At 42.0% G+C, this 21,649-nt stretch overlaps 1 protein-coding gene across 5 annotated transcripts in view; it reads left to right on the plus strand.

Annotated features, from left to right (window-relative positions):
- Positions 1-21,649, plus strand: part of TRPS1 (transcriptional repressor GATA binding 1) — a 209,752-nt gene that overhangs the window by 44,798 nt on the left and 143,305 nt on the right. For all 5 annotated transcript variants that reach the window (XM_072151293.1, XM_072151292.1, XM_072151294.1 and 2 more), the window contains one exon: positions 8,113-9,011. In XM_072151293.1, the coding sequence (XP_072007394.1) occupies positions 8,115-9,011 (897 nt within the window). In that variant the 5' untranslated portion in view covers positions 8,113-8,114. The remainder of the gene's footprint in view (positions 1-8,112; positions 9,012-21,649) is intronic.

The raw sequence follows: 21,649 nt of genomic DNA on the forward strand, positions 1-21,649 counted from the left end.
CCGGATTTACTTAGCCTGTTTTGTAGCCCATAGTGCAGGTTCATCACACCTTTTATAGTATAGGGGTGTTGCTTCCAAAAAAACAAATGAAAAGAAACGAGAAAAACAATCACCTCTTTTATGCAATCGACAAAAAGTTCCGTGTCACAAAGACGGCGAAGGAAACGGCTGTAGACTCTGAAGTCTGCAAATTCAGCTGCATCAGTAAAGGAAGTGATTACTTCTGGTCTATAACCACATTCAGTATAAGAGATATTGTTTGCATGAGTCATTAGTGTCACACAGCGGTGCGATTCTCATCACACGAGCCTGAGAAAGTGTTGACTTTCCACCACATCAGTTTCCAGTCCTACCTTTACCATTCCTCCAGCAGCCACCACCGCTGACAGCTCATATCTTATCTCCCCCCAGTCTACAACAACCCGTTATCTCCTCTCTTCTCCGGATGACTTGTCTTCAGCTCACTCAACAATCCACTAAATCCAATGCCCCAAAGTGTTCCCCTCTGAAATTGGCCAAGAACATGACCTATCGACACTGACCCCAGATGTCTCTCTAGGGTCTCAGATATTGCAAGTAGTTCTTCCGACCTCTATGTAGGGCTCTCGTAGATCTGCTGAGTGTATTGTGTTATACAAATGTGTGAGTAGATAGGCATGTACTTATAATATCTACATACTGGTATGTGCTACACCTTTTTCCCCACTGCTGAAGTAGAACATATTCCTTCAGGCCCTCCAGCTACTTGGCATCACTATTTAATTATTTTCTTCAGATAAATGTACATATTTCTTCCATTAAAATTATATGAATCTGCTCAGCTCCTCCTGCTCTATAACATATCTTAAAAAAGGACACTATGTACAATCTGCTCAGCTCCTCCTCCTCTATAACATGCTGCCTGCAGATAGAACACTATATACAATCTGCTCAGCTCCTCCTGCTCTATAACATGCTGCCTGCAGATAGGACACTATGTACAATCTCCTCAGCTCCTCCTGCTCTATAATATGCTGCATGCAGATAGGACACTATGTACAATCTGCTCAGCACCTCCTGCTCTATAACATGCTGCTGGCAGATAGGACACAATGTACAATCTCCTCAGCTCCCCTTGCTCTATAACATGATGCTTGCAGATAGGACACTATATACAATCTGCTCAGCTCCTCCTGCTCTATAATATGCTGAAGGCAAGTAGGACACTATGTAGATACTCTGCGCCACTCTTTATAATGGTTCATGCAAATTGGACTTTATTTTCAATGAACAGGCGGTCCCCTACTTAAGGACACCCGACTTACAGACCACCCCTAGTTACAGACGGACCCCTCTGCCCCCTGTGATCTCTGGTGAAGTCTCTGGATGTTACTATAGTCCCAGACTGCAATAATCAGCGGTAAGGTGTCTGTAATGAGGCTTCATTGATAATCATTGGTCCCATTACAGCAAAAACTTTTGGAACTCACTGCGGCAAAAAAAAATTTGGTCTGGAACTACCATTATAAAATATACAGTTTCGACTTACATACAATTTCAACTTAAAAACACACCTATGGACCCTATCTTGTATGTAACCCGGGGACTGCCTGTAATGGGTTCCCTAATAATAGCTGATTTTCGCTCCCCACTTCTCCCAGTGTGATGTCTCTTCTAGAAACACGAACGATTTCTTCTTTGATTTGTTGTCAGATGAGTAAAAGTAAACTTTCAGGTAACGTCTCCTGTTTTCCTTTTCCTTTTCACTATCATTAAACTTTTCCACTTGTGAAAAGTGCAGATTTTTTCAACAAAAAATTCCCCCGGCGTCGCGGCGTCCCTTTAATTAGCAGCGTGGCGCATAATCATGCATTTTAAAACATTGTTTACGAGATGCCGCCTCGCTGACATTTAGAGGGAGATTTTTCATATTTAACAACAAAACTGACATTCTCCCCGTTTGATAAATAGGTGTAATTAATTTTTGTAAATACCTACGGAAACTTTTAGAGAGAGCGCGTCGTGAACTTCAGAGCCGGCGCTGGATAGAATATAAATGCTAATTGAGTACTAATAATTATTAATAGTGCCGGGAGCCACATTACAATAAAGTATGGGGTCAGCTAATATTAAAAAATGAGATCCGTCGTTTTTTTTTTTTTTCGTGAAGCGCTTGAAGAGGAAAGTTCTTGGCTTCTAAGGAAAATCTCATTCCGTTCTTTTTGTGTATGGCCGCTAATGGGCTGTGAGTGTCTGTATTACTGTGACTATCCAGCTTACGGCTTGGATGCGGAGAGGTTCCTTAATTTAAAAGTTCCCCTAAATGTGCTTCTATTTACATAATATGTCCGCTTGAAAAATGAGGCTGATAATCTCTCCAGGAAAGAATCCGAAAAGTCTGCAATTTATAATGCACTTTCTATCTAGGCGATAAACGGCGGAGAGACAAAGATGGCAGCTGTGGCCATATGGTCAGCCGTCAAGCCTTCCTTTAATGATCCGAGGATGGTCCATGTTGTTTTACGCACTAAAGATGGAGAGGAGTCAATTTTCATTCCCATTTTTCTACAATATAATTTTTCCTAAAAACAAAAAAAAAAAGGCTGACGCTAATTTTGTCTTTTTTACTTATAAAAGGTTTAGAAAATCCATTTTAATCATCAACTTTTTTCTTTTTCTTTAAACCCACAACCGGATGCATTTTTATATTTTTTAAGATGTAAAAAGAATTTGCAGGCAGTCCCCAGGTTATGTACAAGATAGGGTCCGGAGGTTTGTTCTTAAGTTGAATTTGTATGTAAGTCGAAACTGTATATTTTATAATTGTATATCTAGACAAAAAATTTTGGCCTCAGTGACAATTGGAGTTTCAAAATTTTTTGCTGTAATGGGACCAAGGATTATCAATAAAGCTTCATTACAGACACTTTACAGCTGATTATTGCAGCCTGGGACTATAGTAACATCCAGAGACTTCACCAGAGGTCACAGGGGGCAGAGGGGTCCGTCTGTAACTAGGGGTCGTCTGGAAGTGTTCTTAAGTAGGGGACTGCCTGTAGTCAACATTTTGAAGCGGTTTGCCCGGAGTTTTGGGGGATCCCAGGGGGAGATAAGTTAAGGAGTGGGAGGGATTTATGAAGAGCCGGTGCATTGTTTGGCAGCTCCTGTCACATCAGATATACTAATGGAGTCCGGTCTCTTAGAGTATCCGGCTTATAACCATAGGGCTGGATCAATTTTAGGTCCGGTCCTGTCTGGCGGAGAATTGCTCTATAATCTGTGTCAGGGACTTCTGCAGGCTATGGTTATGCGCCGTTGTTGGGTGTCTTCGACCTGTCAAGACTCTCTACGCACACCGTCTCTCTCACTTATCATGGAGGTGGCATAAAAGAGGAGAGAGTTACATTTGCTGGCCTTGTTCCATGAATCATGACTTTTTTAAGACTTGTATATCAAGTGTCTTCCCCTATGAGTTCTTACCAAGCTCCAGCCCTCAATTTACTGCTGGTCGACTCTGCTCGCTGAGTAGTATCAGTACTCACCAGACACTCTACGGCTAATCGGTGGCCTCGTGGACCCCATTGACATAAAACCAGTGATTTAACCCAAACCCAAGAAGGCAAGTGACTGCCATAATAGTCGTTTAGATTCTTGTTCGAGGTAGGAGCAGTGGTAAATTGGCAGAAGACACCACTGCAACTAGGAGCGGCAGGCCACAGAAGTTTATTTCTTTCTTCCCCTATACCTCATCCTTGCTTTGTGCATATCACGGGCCTTACGCTACAGATCTCAAAATACAGATCAGTAACACCACTGCACACATTTATCATGTTTTCTCCACTTTTAAGAAACCCCCAAAATCACGTCAGAGATGAATCACCAGTTCTGCGGTACATTCCACCGAAAGCTCATGGATTAAGGCAATGATGTGTCTTCTTTTTCCCAAATATTATATTTCAGTACAAGAGAATTACCAAAAAGAAAAACCTGTTTGATCATTTTTTCCTTATGTATGTATTATATTTTACTGGATTGAAATGTAATATCAGCATAGTGTTATAAACGGTACACTTACATATCCGCCCCTACGTTTTTGGTTACTGAACTCTCAAGGCTCCCATTGCCTCCCAGCCAGTTCCTGGTCAGTTAATGCCCCCACAGTTGGAACAGAGGGGCCAGATGAGTTAATTCAGCTCCTTTAACAGTATGCTGCATTTAAGGGTCTCTGAGTTGGACAATCCCTTTAAGTTTTAAGAACACAACTATGTCATGGCTCTGTATCTGCTCCAACTTGTACATAACCTATTGTGGTCTATGGGATGACTTTATATTTAGATCTCAATGGCATAAGTTCATATTTTGGATTCTATAAGTAGTAACCTCTTGACCATCATCTTCTGTTACTGAAAGATCTACCCTGGTCTGTAGTTAGTGTTGTCTGACGAAGGACAAACATTCTATGAAGTTTTGGACAAAATGACTACAGGCAGTGTCTCTTTGGAGTTTAATACATTTTGAAGGTGGGGATGCCAAGTCTTTGGTTGTCAAAGTAAGATCTGCCTCAATGAAATGGTCTTATGGCGGAGTATTTCCCTTTCCGGATAGAAAATGCTTTCATACTTTGTCAAACCAAGCATGCAGTTTTAGATTGGGGTTCCATAAACTGCCAGAAGGAGGTATCCCAATCTCCATGAACCCCTAAGAAGTATATCTTGGTAGTCACCACATTGGGTTGTCTTCAGTTGAGCCCCTGGAGTTGTTGTACTAGAGCAGTGATGGCGAACCTTTTGGAGACAGAGTGCCCAAACTACAAGCTAAATCCACTTTATTGCTTCCTGTTCTTCCACATTTTCCAATCGTAATTGGCCCCTGAAGCCACCAAGTTGAAAGAAGGAGGGCAAATTCAGACTCTCATTGTAGCTCCTCTCCAGGGTCTCTCTGTACAAGAACAATGGTGGGTCCAGCAGGATGAGCTTCAAAAGATATTGCAGTTCTATCAAAACCTTCTCACTTTTCCTGCAGTTCCAAACAGCCAATAAAGTGTCACTTTTAAAATAGCACAGAGACTGCAGAAAGGTTTGGTGGATTTGGTCATATTTGGTGAACTCTGTCCTGGGGCAATGGTCTGAGTGCCCACAAAAATGGTTCCGAGTGCCACTTCTGGCACCCGTGCCATAGGTTCGCCACCACTGTACTAGAGCTTTAACCCAGCAGAGGATCCTAGTGGGTGAGTCTGTCCCAGAAAAAGTACTAGCTCATAGGTCAATGGACTGGTAGTTATTGATTATCAATTTTGAAATATCTACAGTGGTCTGTGGTTAGTGTTGTCCGACAAAGAAAAAAGATTCTATGGAGTTTTGGTCAAAATGACTATTTGCATCACTTTGGAGTTAAATAGGTGTTGAATTTCAGGATACCGAGTCTATTTTTTTCAAAGTAAGTTAGGTCACGATTAAATGGTGTCTTATAGTGGCTTATTTCCCTTTCCCGAAAGAAAATACTTCCATACTTTGCCAATAGCCCGCCAGATAATGTTGTTCTGGTAGCCCATTCTTCATCACCTCCCAGGGAGTAAACCTTGGTAGCCTCCACATTGGGTAGTCTTCAGTTGAGCTAGAACCAAACATCAACTCATAAAAGTAGAAATAGTATATTTCAGGACCATATAAATACATGTTAAGCATATAAAAAACACTATACAGAATTTCTACACATGGAATAAATGTGGAACAACAGATGGTATAGGTGCTGACTCAGACTCCATGTACACCATACCTAGATACACCCTAATATTCCATTAACTAGTAAAAATTTCGCTATTAACCATAAATCACTAGGGATACCACCAAGATGACATAACCAATACATGATGACCTACCAGTGCACATGGTTGAACGGGGTAGGGTAGGAGTCACAGGGAGCCACTAATGCCCAACTCAACAAATAGTAGCTCGTACGTCAATGGACCGGTAGCTACTGGAAGTAAAATATGTATTTTAGTAATTTAGCATTGCTTTGTGCACTTGGGTAAACAAGGAGAGATCGCTTCCTCTCCATTGTGTGCTCGTGATTTATGAAGATCCGGTATCGGTATGGCGGGCTATTTCATTCAGCTCAGCCATTAAACTGATGAGACCATTGTCCTGCTTCCGGGAGTCTTCCTCCTGAACCTTATTGATGTTCATCAAATCAAAAGAGCAAGATGGATGGAGGCTCCATGATGGGGCATCTCGACATCACATGAAGCTTCTCTGACTCTGTAGTCCTTGCTATTCTTTATAAAACGTACAGTACCGGGAGCAGAACTTCCCATTCAGCTAATGGATTATCAAAGCCGCGACTCCAATACGTCTCTTACTTTCCAATCTCATTAGCTGCTCAGTTTGTCTCTGCCATCTCCGCTATAGATATGATGATCTCTTTCAGTATTACCAGGCTCTGTAAGTTTAGACATAAGGAGAATCTGTCGCTTCTACAGACATATGTTTTACGAAATATGCTACATGTTATTCATAATTCATTATTCATAACTTTAATAAATTCTGTATAAGACACTATGTACAATCTGCTCTGCTCCTCCTGCTGTATAATATGTTGCCCACAGATAGGACACTATGTACAATCTGCTCTGCTCCTCCTGCTGTATAATATGTTGCCCACAGATAGGACACTGTGTATGATCTGCTCTGCTCCTCCTGCTGTATAATATGTTGCCCACAGATGGGACACTGTGTATGATCTGCTCTGCTCCTCCTGCTGTATAATATGTTGCCCACAGATAGGACACTGTGTATGATCTGCTCTGCTCCTCCTGCTGTATAATATGTTGCCCACAGATGGGACACTGTGTATGATCTGCTCTGCTCCTCCTGCTGTATAATATGTTGCCCACAGATGGGACACTATGTATGATCTGCTCTGCTCCTCCTGCTGTATAATATGTTGCCCACAGATAGGACACTGTGTATGATCTTCTCTGCTCTTCCTGCACAATATTATGCTGCCTGCAGGTAATAGTTACTGGTCTCTTTTTAGTGAGCTGGGTCATTAGGCTCCGCTCACTAAGCCGGCTCTTCTGGCTCCTGAAGCCACTCTATTACATGTATAATAGGGAGCCGCAGTCCAGCCAGTCACCCGATTCCACTCCACTTTTAACCCGATTGTATCGGGTTGAAGGGAGCGTGGTGAGCCGGTTAGGGGCGGGGTTAAGTGAGCCTCAGTGAGCCGACTCTCGTCTTTCACATAGAAGAACCGACTCGTTTGTGAACGACACATCGCTAGCAGATAGGATACTGTGTGCTATATACACAACTCCTCCTGCTCTACAATATTCTGTACACAGATTAGAGGAAAATGTACGATTTGCTCAGCTCCTTCTGCTCTGTAACATATTGCCCACAGACATGTAAAATCTGCTTGGCTCCATCCTTATCATAACATGATGTCTGCAGATAGGACTCCGTTTACTTAGCTCCTCCTGCTCTATTACTTGTTTCCTGCAGATCAGGGACTATGTTCAATCCACTCAGCCCCTGCCTGCATATAGGACACCATGTACAATCTGCTCAGCTCCCCCTGCTCTATAACATGTTGCCTGCATATAGGAGACAATGTACAATCTGCTCAGCTCCCCCTGCTCTATAACATGTTGCCTGCATATAGGAGACAATGTACAATCTTCTCAGCTCCCCCTGCTCTATAACATGTTGCCTGCATATAGGACACTATGTACATTCTGCTCAGCTGCTCCTGCTCTACAAAATGCTGCCTGCAGATAGGACACTATGTACAATCTGCTCAGCTCCTCCTGCTCTATAACATGCTGCCTGCAGATAGGACACTATGTACAATCCTCTCAGCTCCTGTTGCTGTATAAAATGCTGCCTGCAGATAGGACACTATGTATAATCTGCTCAGCTCCCCTGCTCTGTAACATGCTGCCTGCAGATAGGACACTGTGTATAATCTGCTGAGCTCCTCCTGCTCTGTAACAATTTGTTTCCAGTTAGGATTGTATTTTGCAGTGACACCGTTATGTCAGTTTGATGCTCTCTTGTATACATGAATAATTTGATGAGGACCATCAGAAAAGAATGAATAAGAATTTTAATTATTTTTTCCTTCTTTCTGTAGATATGGTCCGGAAAAAGAATCCCCCTCTGAGAAACCTTGCGAGCGAAGGCGAAGCACAGACTCTTGAGTGTGCTGCATCAGATAGAGAAGATATTTTGAGGTGCACAGAATTTCCCACTGATCCGATGCAAGAAAATAGTGAACCTTCTGACTCTGCGGAACAAAACAGCGACGATCAATGTTTCCACGATCAAGAACCTTCTTCCAGCTTTAAAAGGGACTCGGAAAGTGCGGGACTCAACGAGAGAGTTATCCTCAACTACAGCCACCTCAAAGGCAGGAATGTCTCCTATGATGAGGTGACAGAGAGGAATATGTTGGCCGTGTCCTCTGCAGATACTAGGGTCATTTGCGAGACCCTAAAATCGCCCATAAAGTCTGAGACTGATGAGACGCAAGAACTGGTTTCTGTCGCCTCTGGGGACACGTTAGAGACTAGAGAAGAAAATGACTTGTCGCCAAGGGCTGCCGACCTCACAATGCAAAGTGTTAAAGTAGACTCTAGTCCAGCCTCGGTGGCCTCTGAAAACCTTCAAGTGCCTTTAGATGGGAGTTCAGGGCTGAACAAAACCCACACTGTTGTGTTTGTCAACGATAATTCTGAATCTGCACCTTTATCCCCAGAACTTCAGGATTTCAAATGCAACATTTGTGGTTATGGGTACTACGGGAACGATCCCACCGATCTGATCAAACATTTTCGCAAATACCATCTTGGCCTACACAACCGTACTAGGCAGGATGTTGAACTTGACACCAAAATTTTGGCACTTCACAACATGGTACAGTTCAGCCAATCCAAAGATTTCCACAAGGTGAATCGCTCTGTGCTTTCGGGTGTCTTACAAGACATGAACTCTCAAAGGCCCGTTCTGTTGAATGGAACTTATGATGTCCAGGTAAGTGTCTTGGTCAAGTAGACTTCTTGTCTATATTTTATGTTTTGGGCTCCGTTTTTACCACATTTGAAGCACATTTCTCATTGAACCCCACCAGTTATTGAATTATCAGGAGCTTCACAGCTTAGTCATTGGGTCTAATTATTGGGTAAAAAATGCAACCGAAAACTCTGTTGCCCTAGACAATCTAATACCATGGCTCATTGCCTCCTATTTCATGGATGTAACATTAAGAATCTACTACATGTGTCCTGCATAGGCTTGCTCCAGTCTCAAGAGCTATCTAGGGTTATGTCTTACTTAAAGGGAATCTGTCATTAAGATTAAAGGGAACCTACCACCCCGATTCTACCTATAAAGGTAGATCGGGTGGTAAATGAATGAATGGGACACCTCGTAGCTGCACGCCGTCGTCCGAGTCCCCGGCCTCGTCCGAGTCCCCGGCCTTCAGCTGCGCGGTTACGGGGCCGGAGCTACTGCGCATGCGCACAACGCCACAGATTCCGTGGGACTTGGATGAGGGCACGCAGCTGCGAGGAGCTGCGCGCCGAAGATTAAATGGTAGGCTGAGTAAAGAGGCTTCTGGGACGTGGAGTAGCCGCGACTTGTACCCTCATGTCTGGCTACTCCACGCCCCAGTAGCCGCTTAAAAAAAAATTACATATGCCAGCATTAAAGTTTTCTAAAAGATAGCCCGACGTGAGGATTAGCCCAAAAAAGGGATATCCTCACGTCCCATTCATCCACCTACCACCCGATCTACCTTTATAGGTAGAATCATGGTGGTAGGTTCCCTTTAAGGTCCACAAACTATGACCAACCATCACAGTGATGTCCTCCTAAATGACACATAAATAGATCTTTAAATTCTGTATACAAAAGAACTGGAATAAGTCATGAGGGGGGAGAAGAGTTACATGGGGATGTCCTATCTAAGCGTGGTCTACGTCCCATGGTCCAGTTACATCATCACAAGCCTCAGTGGCATCAGCTGTAGGTCGTTTGTGAAGATGTAATTGTCCTGAAGCAAGTGTCCGGCCAAGGTGATTCTTTTTTGTCCCTGTGACTCCTTAGTTCGTTTGTATAACCTGTTTAAAGTCCTTTTTTTTACTGTAACACAGAATTTTCCAGAGTATCAAAATACATCAATCTCATTGGATCACTGTTCTAGATAACATTGTTGGTGATGGCTTAGGGCTTAAATGGAACCTGTAACCAAGGACCTCATTTTCGCTACAGACTGGCTGGTTGCAGGAGCCCATTACAGCTGCATTACAGATATGCCTTTCTGCCTTTTCCAAGCTAACTCCTCAGCTCTCAGCTCCACCTTTGTGCTCCTGTACAGCTCCTCCCTTCCCACTGATGTCAGGTCACCAGGCTGTGACTCCTGCGAAGGAGCAGGATGGAGAAGCACAAAGGTGGAGGCAGAGAGCTGAGGAGTCTGCAGCACAGACAAGTCACGTGTTTTTTTTTCTGAAATGCAACAAAACTAAAGCCCAACCCCTGGGACTACACAGATGATTCTGTCAGGATGCAATGCAAGTTCTAACACACAATTATACTGTAATGCAAATGCTTAGAGAATTCAGGTGTAATGAGCTTCTCCAACCTGTCTTTAGTGAAAATTGGGCCCCTGGTGACCATTTCCCTTTAAATCCTTATAACTTGTCTCCAGTTCTTTTGGCTTTGTTATGGTAGAGGTCTGAACTGGTTTGTTGGGATTCGATTGCTGGACTGTTCAATAAAAACTGTATTTTTGGGTAACTATCAATGAATGTTTTTAGAATTTTTTTGTAAAACTGTATAATGATAAAATGTATGCAGACAATGTAATCTATACATGGAATGGATAAACATAATGTGCCCCTGGTTTAAATAGCCGGTGATACATGTTATGTATAAGCACGTTCACAGATTGAAATCTATAGCAGTCTTATAGCGTGTAACTGTAAGGCGGTAATTTATAGAAAAGTGCAGGACACCGAGCTATTTTAGACAGCGGCCCCCTGCTGCTCCACCAGCTGGAGTATTCGCCAGGCTGAAATACTTGTCTGGTCGGTAAGCAATGATTGACTGGGTCAGCCTTCGAGACGTGACTGCAGCTATCAGTAAGTCACAGGCAGGTAGTGGCTAAGGAGGGGGGTCAATGTCCCATCATGTTTTTGTTTTAGGATTGTGGTTACAGGACTGGTACTGTCTATGCTTTTGGAGTAGTTTTAGCAGAATTGAAGCGATCTTGAAATGGATGTTGGTCTGGTTTCATGTGGTTCATATAGTGCCATAGATTTACACGACAGATCTGTATGTGAAAAATTTGGTAGTGCTGCTATACGGGGTGTAGGTAGCAATTACTCCTGAGCTCTGTTGTAGAGTTTGTATAGGATATCAATAATGGAAATATTGAAGGTTTTTTTCAATTTAAAGGGGCTGTCCACATTCAGCAAATAATTGATAGTGTTTGTACTATCTATTGTATATACTATCTGTATGAATTCCTCACGGTTTTCTAGATCTCTGCTTGCTGTCCTTCTACAGAACGCTTTTATGGTTACTTCCAGTGGATAGAAATCTGGCTATGGCCTTGTGATGGACACGCAGGTGCACGAGTCGGTATTATCATAGATGGTAATCAGAGCCGTGTGATACTCAAGGCTTGTGCACCTGTGTGACATCACATGACCATGGACTGATGTCTATCCACTGGAAGTAAACATAGAAGCTCTCTATAGCAGGACAGCAAGCAGATATCTAGAAAACCGGGAAGAATTGATACAGAAAGTATACTGGAAAATTGTATAATGTTTCCTTTCACAAATATATCAATTATTTTGTGAGAGTGGACAACCCCTTTAATAGGGAACTGTAGCTGAGATTTTATAGAAGTGAATGGGATCAGAGGTGCAATTTCCAGGTCTGACCACTACGCAAAAATGGAGCACGAGAGACCACCACTAAGCAGCTGAATCTAGTTGCCAGAGAAAACACGGGAATGGACCTGGGTAATTGCGCCATCATACGAATGGGAGCTGAGCTGCAGTTATACAGTTTGGCCATTACATAGAGAATGGAGCTATTCTATCAACGTTCTCTACGTTGCTTCAAATGAGGGGATCAATGAGGTTCCCACATACAGCCCCATGGATGCTACTTGCTCATTGATTGGACGCATTAGTGGTTTCTTGGCATATAACTTGCAGTAGTGGGATTTGTATTTGCCGTCGTAGGATGTAGACCACTGCTTCCATCTGTGTCTTGGCTTTCCAGGCTACATGCTCTATATACAATGATGTGACATGTTTCTCTATGTATTTATTATTTTTGAAGATAAAGTAGATGGCGGCATTCATCTCTGCCGCGTAGCCTTTGATCTGCAGTAACCGCGCTCTTTACTGCCGAATGTTTAGCTCAATGTAAACAGACATAAACATTCCTCCATTCTCGTATTGTTCTACCGCCGATATTACAAACGGGTCTGTGGGATTTTACTGCTCGGCGGGAGGAATCTCTTTGACTAATTTTGGAAAGTTCTGTGTTATCGGGATCTGCTTTCTATTTGATGTAGAGTCTTTTTACCCTACAACAACGTCAGACCTTGAAATAACGTAATTCTGAAATATATGAAAGTCTCCATTGGCTAGGGGTTGGCCAATCCCACGACCCTCTATAAAATGGGCTGACTGCATTATATTTGTTAAGGTCCTCATCTCGATACACATAAATAGGATGTGCCATAAAGTTATGACAGATGTGGGTCCTAACACTCAGACCCACATCTATCGAGGGAGTGGCAGTTCCTTGATCCCCTACCCACCACTGACCTGAGCAGAGCCACTCTCCAGGGATCTTTACGAGAGCAATAACAGCAGCCTATACTCTTGGTGCTCCCACCCATGCATGGTACACTCTCCGTTCAGCCCAGCATCGGCAAAGGGATCAGTGGACCCCATGATGGTTGTGGTCCCAGAGGTAGGACCTTCATCTATCATCTACATGACCTATCCGGTGGATAAGGATGTTCATTACGAATACTGTATTCATGTAATAGACGTTGGCATCTCAACTCATCAGTCACATGGCACCACGGATGAGGTCTAAATCTGAAAGCTCTGTCCCTGGTGTAGAGGTCACCTCTGGTTCACTACAGTCTGTGCTTTTCTATTGACCTGCATGAGAGTGACATAAACGGTGGGGTAGCTAGGACCCCTGCTAGACTCCTGGATGGTGTATGCAACAGGTGCCATCAATACTATAAATTGGCAGATCACAGAGGGTTCTAGTTACTGCATCCCCATTTATTGCATATTAAAGGATTTTTAGCAACTTTTGGTGCTACCCCCTTTCCAGAGAATAGGGGAATAACAATAATAATTTTCGCTGTAGGTCTGACCACGGTCACTCACACTGGTTATGAAAATGTCGGAGAGAGCATAGTAGTGCAACCTTAAGAACTCCCTTAGTGATCAATTATTGTCTCAACGATCAGCACAACTCATCAGATTGTTACCCTCTATCCTTTGGATTGGTCATTAGATTTTGCCCAGAAAGACCCTTTATAGAGGATTGAACGTCCCCTTAGACTATTACACAAAAAAGATGAGCGAAGCAGTTTGATAAATAGTTGTGTGGGAACAGATCCAGTACAACTTGTAAGGGCTTGGAAATCCAGTGGTTGGTCTTGACCAGGGCAGATTTGGCATCTTGGGGACCCCAGACAAAATTATGTCTTGAGGCTTCTCTGATGCCAAACTCTACCCCTTGGAGAAAGTTGCATCCCACCACTGTGTGAGACCCCCCTGGTTTCCAGGGCCCCAAAGAGTTGTGGCAGATGTGTTATAAGTAGTAATCAGCTGACCTGAACCGTAATGTTTGGGTTCGGGTCCGCTGAAGTCCACTCAATGCAAACCCAGACTTCAGTCATAAGCGTGCTTGTGAATGCTAGCCCAGATCAACAGCTTAAACACTGGGTGCGTTGGACCCATTTATGGGGTTAACACCTGTGCTTGGATTCGAACCCGCTGGACCTGAATACTGATGGACCTGCCCATCAGTAGTTATAGGAAGATCTACCTCTGGGTCCTATCGGATCATAACCTTCCAGGACAAATAAAACAAGCAAGTTTTTTTTTTCAAAAAAATTCCTTTTTTTTTTCAATTTCTTTTTGTATCCCCAAAATTTTTCTACAATATCTGCAATCTCCTCAATTATACTAACATTTTAATGCGCTTACCCCTGGCTGAGTGCAAAAAAAGCTATTATTTTTTCTTATTTAGGTCATCGGTTTTTGTAAAACCATAGAGCAAAGGTCGTATGACTCCACCATGATGGAAATTTAAAAAAAAACAAAAAAAACCTTTAAAACCCAGTTAATTATTGATCTGTGTAAATCTATATACAATCTATAAAATGAATACAACTAACAATACAATAAAATCCTAAAGATAAACAAATAATTTTTTTGTATCAGAATAGTTGGTTTTTTAGTTTTCTCTGACCCCCGCAGTCAGGACCACACAGCCTTATCCCATTGCTTTTTAGATTTTAGGACTAATTAAAGGGGAACGGGAAAAGCCTGGGAAAACTTAATAAAAATTGCTTCAATATGTTGTAATTTCCATTATTTTTGAGGGTTATGTGGAGCTTTTTGTAATTAAATCTGATTAAGCCAATCAATCAGACGAGCTCTCGTTCTGCCAGAGGGTTTTTTTTTTTTTTAAAGCTTAAAATATCTTTAAAATCTAATGTAAAGTCTACTTACTTTATTATACTTACACTGTGCTGCAACAATGTATTCTGCAACGCCGAATATTTTGCTTCCTTATCAGTAGATAAAAATGGTTGCATGTTTTTCATGCTTTAGTAAAAAAAATAAAAAATAAAAATTTAAACTATATATATTTCTTTAAAAAATACTATCCCATATTACAATAAATAGGTTTTCTAAGCTTAAGAGGCTGGTGACATATCCTACAACGCTAATCACCCGCACATATCCATCTGTTCTCAGTAACTGTTACAGTAAGAAAGTACCAAGGTGCAGACAGCGCCGTTCTCTGTGTGGTGGCTGAACTGAGTCTCTACAGTTCATATAAATGTACCGATCTGCAGTACCCTGGTTTTACCATCTCACAAAGAATGGCGCTGTCTGCTTCCTGTTCCATCCTTTAGTTATCAATTTCCGAGAACACCTGATTTCATGGGTGCTGGATATTGGACCTCCACCAATATGATATTGAGGACCTATTGTATAAATATCTTTTTTAAAATGTTAAAATTTAATCAGGAAATCTAATTAAAGAGGAAATGTATCATCAAGATCATGGGACACTTGGATAAACCAGGCACCATGAATGTGGTAAACTTCTTATACTCGTCATCCAAGACCTCTTTACTTCTAAAATCAACTTTTAAAATTATGCTAATAATACCATGTGCTAATAATACCACAGGCTGTAACACAGTCTCCCCCTTCCCCTGCTGGCTCAGCACTTCCCCCTCCCTCTGCTTGATGTAATCTCACACAGTAGAAGGGAGGGGGAAAGCTTCTGCACTGTGTAACAGCGTTTGAAGTTACAGCACAGAGAGCACCATATTAGCATAATGTTAAAAGTTGATTTTAGTAGTAAAGAGGCCTTGGATGACAAACATAAGTAGATTACCACAGTCCCGGTGCCTGGATCTATGAGTAATGTCCCTGGTTTATCATGATGGATTATGATGGTAGATTTCAGAAGTGTACGAGATCCAACACAGTTGGAACCACATTTCTTCATACTGCCGGCATAGGAGTAGAGGACTATTGGAGTGAGCGTGGTGTCCTGCTTCTCCCCCTCCAGCCTCCGTTAGTTGCATGTTCCTCCTTGACTCTGTTCCATGTTAGGCGCTGTGTACATGCAGCCTTATCTGTTATGACTAGACTATACAGGAAGCTGAGTAGATCCAGTCCAGGAGGGGAAAAATCGACTTTACAGAGGGGCCTCACAAGTCAAAGGACACGTTACAACTGCATTCATTACATGTGTGTACCATCCCCCAAATTATGGAGTCAAACATCTGATGCAAGGCAAGTGTGTTTACACAAGTGCTACCAGGGGTTTTACACATCGAGTTACTCACTGGTGGGAATACGTCTCGGCCAGTCCTTGACACCGACTATTCTAAATATTCAGGAAAGGAGTGAAACCTCGGAACGACTTGTCATGTGAGAATATGATCTTCATATTGTACAATTCCCAAACTGTCATGATCGTCCCCGAGTGTAATGTGTGTTTTTATTACTGTAAGATCTTTTTGCTTGCTCTGAAAAGAGATGATATTCATGGCCGTATTTTTGTTTTTTGCTATGATGAGACCATGTGCTAACAGTGCCCAAACTCAATATCACAACTTATACCCAGTCCATTGGACACGTGTTTGATAGTGTCTCCACCAATCATGAGAATCTACATCTTATTTGAATGGAGAGATGATCGTGTGTATACGTTATTTTATCTTATGCCTGGTCCACACCTGGGTTGCTGGTTTTCATGTCTCTGGTCCATCCAAATGCCTTCATAGCCTCTGATTGTAGCTTGAATTAGGCTTTTTGAGACAAAGGGGGTCATTTACTAAGGGCCCGAATCGCGTTTTACCGGCGGGTTACGCAAATTTTTCCGTTTTGTGCCGATTTTCCCTGTATTGCCCCAGGATTTTGGCGCACGCGATCGGATTGTGTCGCATCGGCACCAGCATGCACGCAACGGAAATGGGGGGAGTGGCCGAACAAAAACCCGACGGATTCGGAGAAATTGCCGCATTTAAAAAAAAAAAGTGTTGCGGGACACGAGCTTACCTTCACCAAGTATAGGATCGTGCACTCCGGCAGGTGTATGGAGCCAGAATCCGTTGGCTCTGTAGTGGCTTTCAATAACCGATTATAATATGTACGGTTTAGACCCGGGGTCAATTACAGACCTCAAGGAAGCCAATGGCCACCAAAACCACTCACCAAGTTTGATGCTGCATTCTAGAGATTATAATGAGAGGGACCTCAAGCCCTGAAATCCTGATACGTGTGTTCTGCCTCTCAGCATACTAACACCCTTCCACGACCTTTGATGGTCTACAGAAGGCCCTCAAACTGAAACCCAACAGAAAAGATCCCTCTCCTTTCCAAAGAAGCTTGATCCTGGTTCCACAAGTAGGCAGTAAAGGTAAAATACTAGACTTTTGGGGGCCCGCAATTTTTAGGACCCATGGCCAACTTAATCTGCTCTTGGTGACTTCCACTCACTTTCATTTAGAGGTCCACTACTGGGGCACAAAATAAACTTCTATCCCCTCTTTTGTGATTTGTTTATGCCAGGCTATGCATCTGATCCTTGTGGAGTACAGAAGTCCTCTCCGTACTGATCAACTATTGATAACCTATTCTGTGGACAGGCCAACATTAGAAAGGAGGCGACTGGACATTCCTGTACTGGTTCGGCTGCATGACCCGGATATGTTGCCAATCCATCAAATTGACGCTGCAACAAACTAGCCACCATGACTATGATTGGCCGTAGTAATATCAGATCCAGATGGCACGTGAAATGGTCAACCTCCACTTTCATGACCACCATGACCATCAAGTGGAAGTCATGGGACATTCATTCTCATGATTGGTGGCATCTGATTAATCGGACACTTATCACCTACGCGTATGGGATTTATAAGTTGTGATTTGGGGTCTAATTATGGATTCTACATCCATTTGGGTGCCATATTTTGGAGATATCTTTTAGCAGAGACATTTTTTATACAAATTAACACCTACATAACAAATCACCGCATGGAGAGTTTGGCTCTACCTTCCGACATGAACTTTGGTACTTGCAGAAATTCTACATTTTAATAATAATGGCGACATAAAAATGAAACAAAGCAAAAATAACATTATTCTAGCAATGTGTAAGGGCATGGCTGACAGATTTTATGCATCAATTATGTATTCTATTTTCCAAGGAAGCAAATGAACATCAATAAACAATGAGAGAGGTCCCTGTCTGTTCCGGCTTACAACATAAATTAGGGGGAGGGGGTTTAAAGTGCTAATTTTGTCCTGGAGTCGAGCCAGTTTGTATATAAATAGGGTGGAATATGAATAATGCTTTATGAACAAGTCACCTGGCCGGGATCGGTGCCAACATAGGTATAAAGCACATAGTCATCCAATGAAGGAGAGCAAATTATACAGAGTATAGATGAAGACTTGTCACCTACCCACAATGACTGGTCATGGGGAAAGTCTTGTTGTTGGGATCCTCATTAATCACGATATCCGAGATACCCTGCTTTCCAAAAAAGGGGGTCCGTTTTCTTCCACCAACTCCATAGAGATGAACGTAACAGCCGGCACATGCGCGAATGGAAGCTCTGGTCATCTTGAGTGCAACAGAAGGGACAATGGATCCCATAATCATGATTGGTGGAGGTCCGATCACTGAGACCCCCAAGTTTGGCCCTGCCCTGTGGATAGGGTGCATAGAGTTTAGCTTACTTTGCCCAAACTATTTTAAGCCATGAGTCATTTTAAAATTGTGAGCAGTGGAAGCAAATGTTAATGGGTTGGCTTGGATGTGCCCATTGAAAAGATTGCAGAACTGGTTGCTTGAATGGGAATGAGCCTCATATGGGCTTCAGACTTGTACGTGATATCACTGGGCTGAAGGCTAAAGTGGAAGCATCATTTCCCAAAGCACCTTGACTGTTTTGATCATTAGGGTTTAAGAATGTTGCAAACGTAAAATTAGGTAACCAAATTTTAGCAATCTAGAAAACCCCTATGTAGGATGCAAAAATTCCACAGCAGGGGTGCAGCACAAGAGAAGTTCTGGAGGTTAATCACTTCTGCATCAATCAACAATATGCTTAAAAACTGTCTAAATTCTTAATAAATATGGGGGAAGGCATTAAGATAAAATTTTGACTCAAATTAAAACAGAATTCTTTCGTAAATTGTTTGATCAATCTCCCACAGAGTTTCCTAATATGAGGGGCGGAGCATGACCATGACCATGACCACGGATTGAGAAAGTTTTTTTATCCAGATAACGTGGGATGATTACTAATTGCTTTCTAAAATATGCTAAGATTTAGGTCATAGTGTAATCATTATGAAGAAAAAACTTGACAAGGGGGCGTGGCTTAAAATGTAGAAATAAAATCTTGCTAAATCGGCCAACAAATAATGGCGAACACTTAAACAAAAAATGCACCAAATGTTTGACACTTTTTGGGTCACTGTGATGCATCTGGGGCATTTGTAGACTGTGCCGTTATAGTTTCCACTGTCTACGAGACAGGATTAGTGGATGTCTATTAGAGCGCGGCACCTGTGAAGCATTTAGCATTATACCATACTAAACAAGGCGTTCTCTCTCTCTCACTCCAGCTCATCCTAAATCCCGCAGATGTGTAATCTGTGGCAGAGGACAATCTACATTATAAAGTGCTTCCTCCTGTCGTGACCCTTCTAAACGTTTCCATGCCGGAACATTCTTCTCTGTCGGAATCGATGCATTTAATGTCGGATCCTACAGTTTAAGTGCTACAATGTATTTTGGAGGGGAATAGTATAATTTATTGCAAATTCAGATTTGACTAGATTATTTGTGGTTTAGAAAAGAGGTGTATGAGCAGGTGGAGCCGGTGGTGACCCCTTTAGTTGGTGGATTTCTATAAGGCTGCGAGTAATCCTACTACATAAAAAGGGGTTTCATATAAATATGTATATCCTAACATCATCATCTTCATTCATGTAGTTTTCTCCTCCATGTCTCTAGGCCTTTCTTAAAGGGGTTGGCCACTGTACATAATGTGAGAGGGGAGTTGGGGGAGCAACAGTGAAGCTTACTTTCTATTAGGGTAAATAAGGAAGTGTAACGGTTAGAGATTCTGTAAAAAATCCCTTATTGAAAAATATATAAAAACTAACTTGTATCAGTGACTACCTCCATGAGTGCTTCTATCTCTGCTAATAATGTATAACACATGGAGCTGTCAACTTTTGCTCTGACCATAGTTAAAATCATAATTGTGGGGGAGCTGTGTCATACTCCCCAAACCCCTATGATTAATAATGGTATAGAGACAAAAAAGGAAAAGGAACCTGTCACCAGAAACTGACCTAATAAACTACTACCGGTATGTTGTCTAGCATCTTTACACCTTACAAATCAAGTTTCCTTCATCGCCCAGCATAGTTCCATCACCCAGAAAATCAACTTTGAAGGGAAATGCAAATTGGTAGTAAAAACTTAAGGAGGCGGGGAGTTTAAGAGTGAAGTCAAGCTCCCCCTACCTCCGAACACCTCCTCATGTGACTTACTTCATGCACCAGACTTCAGGAGATCTGGTTAGTGATGTCTCATGGTTCAGGACCATCAATTACAGTGGAGGGGGCATTCTGAGACAGGGAGAGCTTGACTTCAGTGTTAAACTCTCCACCTTCTTGACTTCATACAATGAATTTACATTCACTACAAAGTTGATTTTCTGGATGATGCCACCACCCTTCGCCATGAAAGAAATATGACCTGGAAGGTGTTCAGCTGCTTGACAACATACTCTTAGTGGTTTATTAGGTATATTTCTGCTGACAGGTTCCCTTTAAGGACTTTTATTTTACCGTCAATACTTTTTGGATTTTATTTTTATCACTTTTACTGTTCAGTAATAATGGCATGACATTTTTTTTTACAGTGGAGTTGTAGAGTGGATACCAAATATAAATAGTTTTTGGTTTATTTAAAGTGAACCTTTGACCAGATTTTACCCCACTCAACTAGCAGCCCCCTCGGGAGGGGGTGATATGTACTTTCTAGAATTTCCTCTTTTATGTGAAATCTCACACGTTTACCTATTAAAAATCTCCCCCAAAGTCACGCAAATGTGACTCTTCTCATCCCATTTTCAAATAAGATGAGTCAAGTTTAGTGGTTGCTGCGGTAATGTCACTTCAGAAACCCCTATCTTGGGTTCTTTAGGACACATAAACATGCTTTAGTGTCATAGTAAAGATAAGAATCTCATCTTTAAGATCCCATCAGGCTTATGGTTCTGTGAGCTACAGAACTAGACCTATAGGCAGTCAAATAATAGGCAGGAACTGCATCTGCATTTCCATGTCTATGTATTTATCTGTCTGTATCCATGGTTCTGTAGCTCACAAAACCATACTTGAAAGTTGAGATTAGTATCTTTAAAATGACATAAAAACCATGTTTGTAGGTGCTACGGAACAGGAGATAAGGGCTTCTAAAGAGACACTTCTCCTGCAACCACTAAACTTGACTCGTCTTATGTGAAAATGAGGTGAGAAGAGTCACATTTGCCTGAATTTGGTGGAGATTTTATTTTATTTTATATAGATTTCACATAAAAGAGGGAATACTAGAAAGGACATTTCATCCCCTACGTGTGTGTGTGTTTGTGTGGGGGAGTGTTAATAGATTAGAGGGGTAAAACCTCGTGACAGGTAACTACAGTATCGTAATACAAATAAATTAATAAGGGCACCGTTTTTATTTTACTTTTTTTTAATCTTATTTGTGTTTTTATTTCTCAGGTCTTTGCTGGACACAAATAATCCTTCAGCTTTCAGCTTTTTTATTATTTT

Source organism: Engystomops pustulosus, chromosome 5, assembly GCF_040894005.1.
Source record: "Engystomops pustulosus chromosome 5, aEngPut4.maternal, whole genome shotgun sequence".
Taxonomy (NCBI): Eukaryota; Metazoa; Chordata; class Amphibia; order Anura; family Leptodactylidae; genus Engystomops; species Engystomops pustulosus.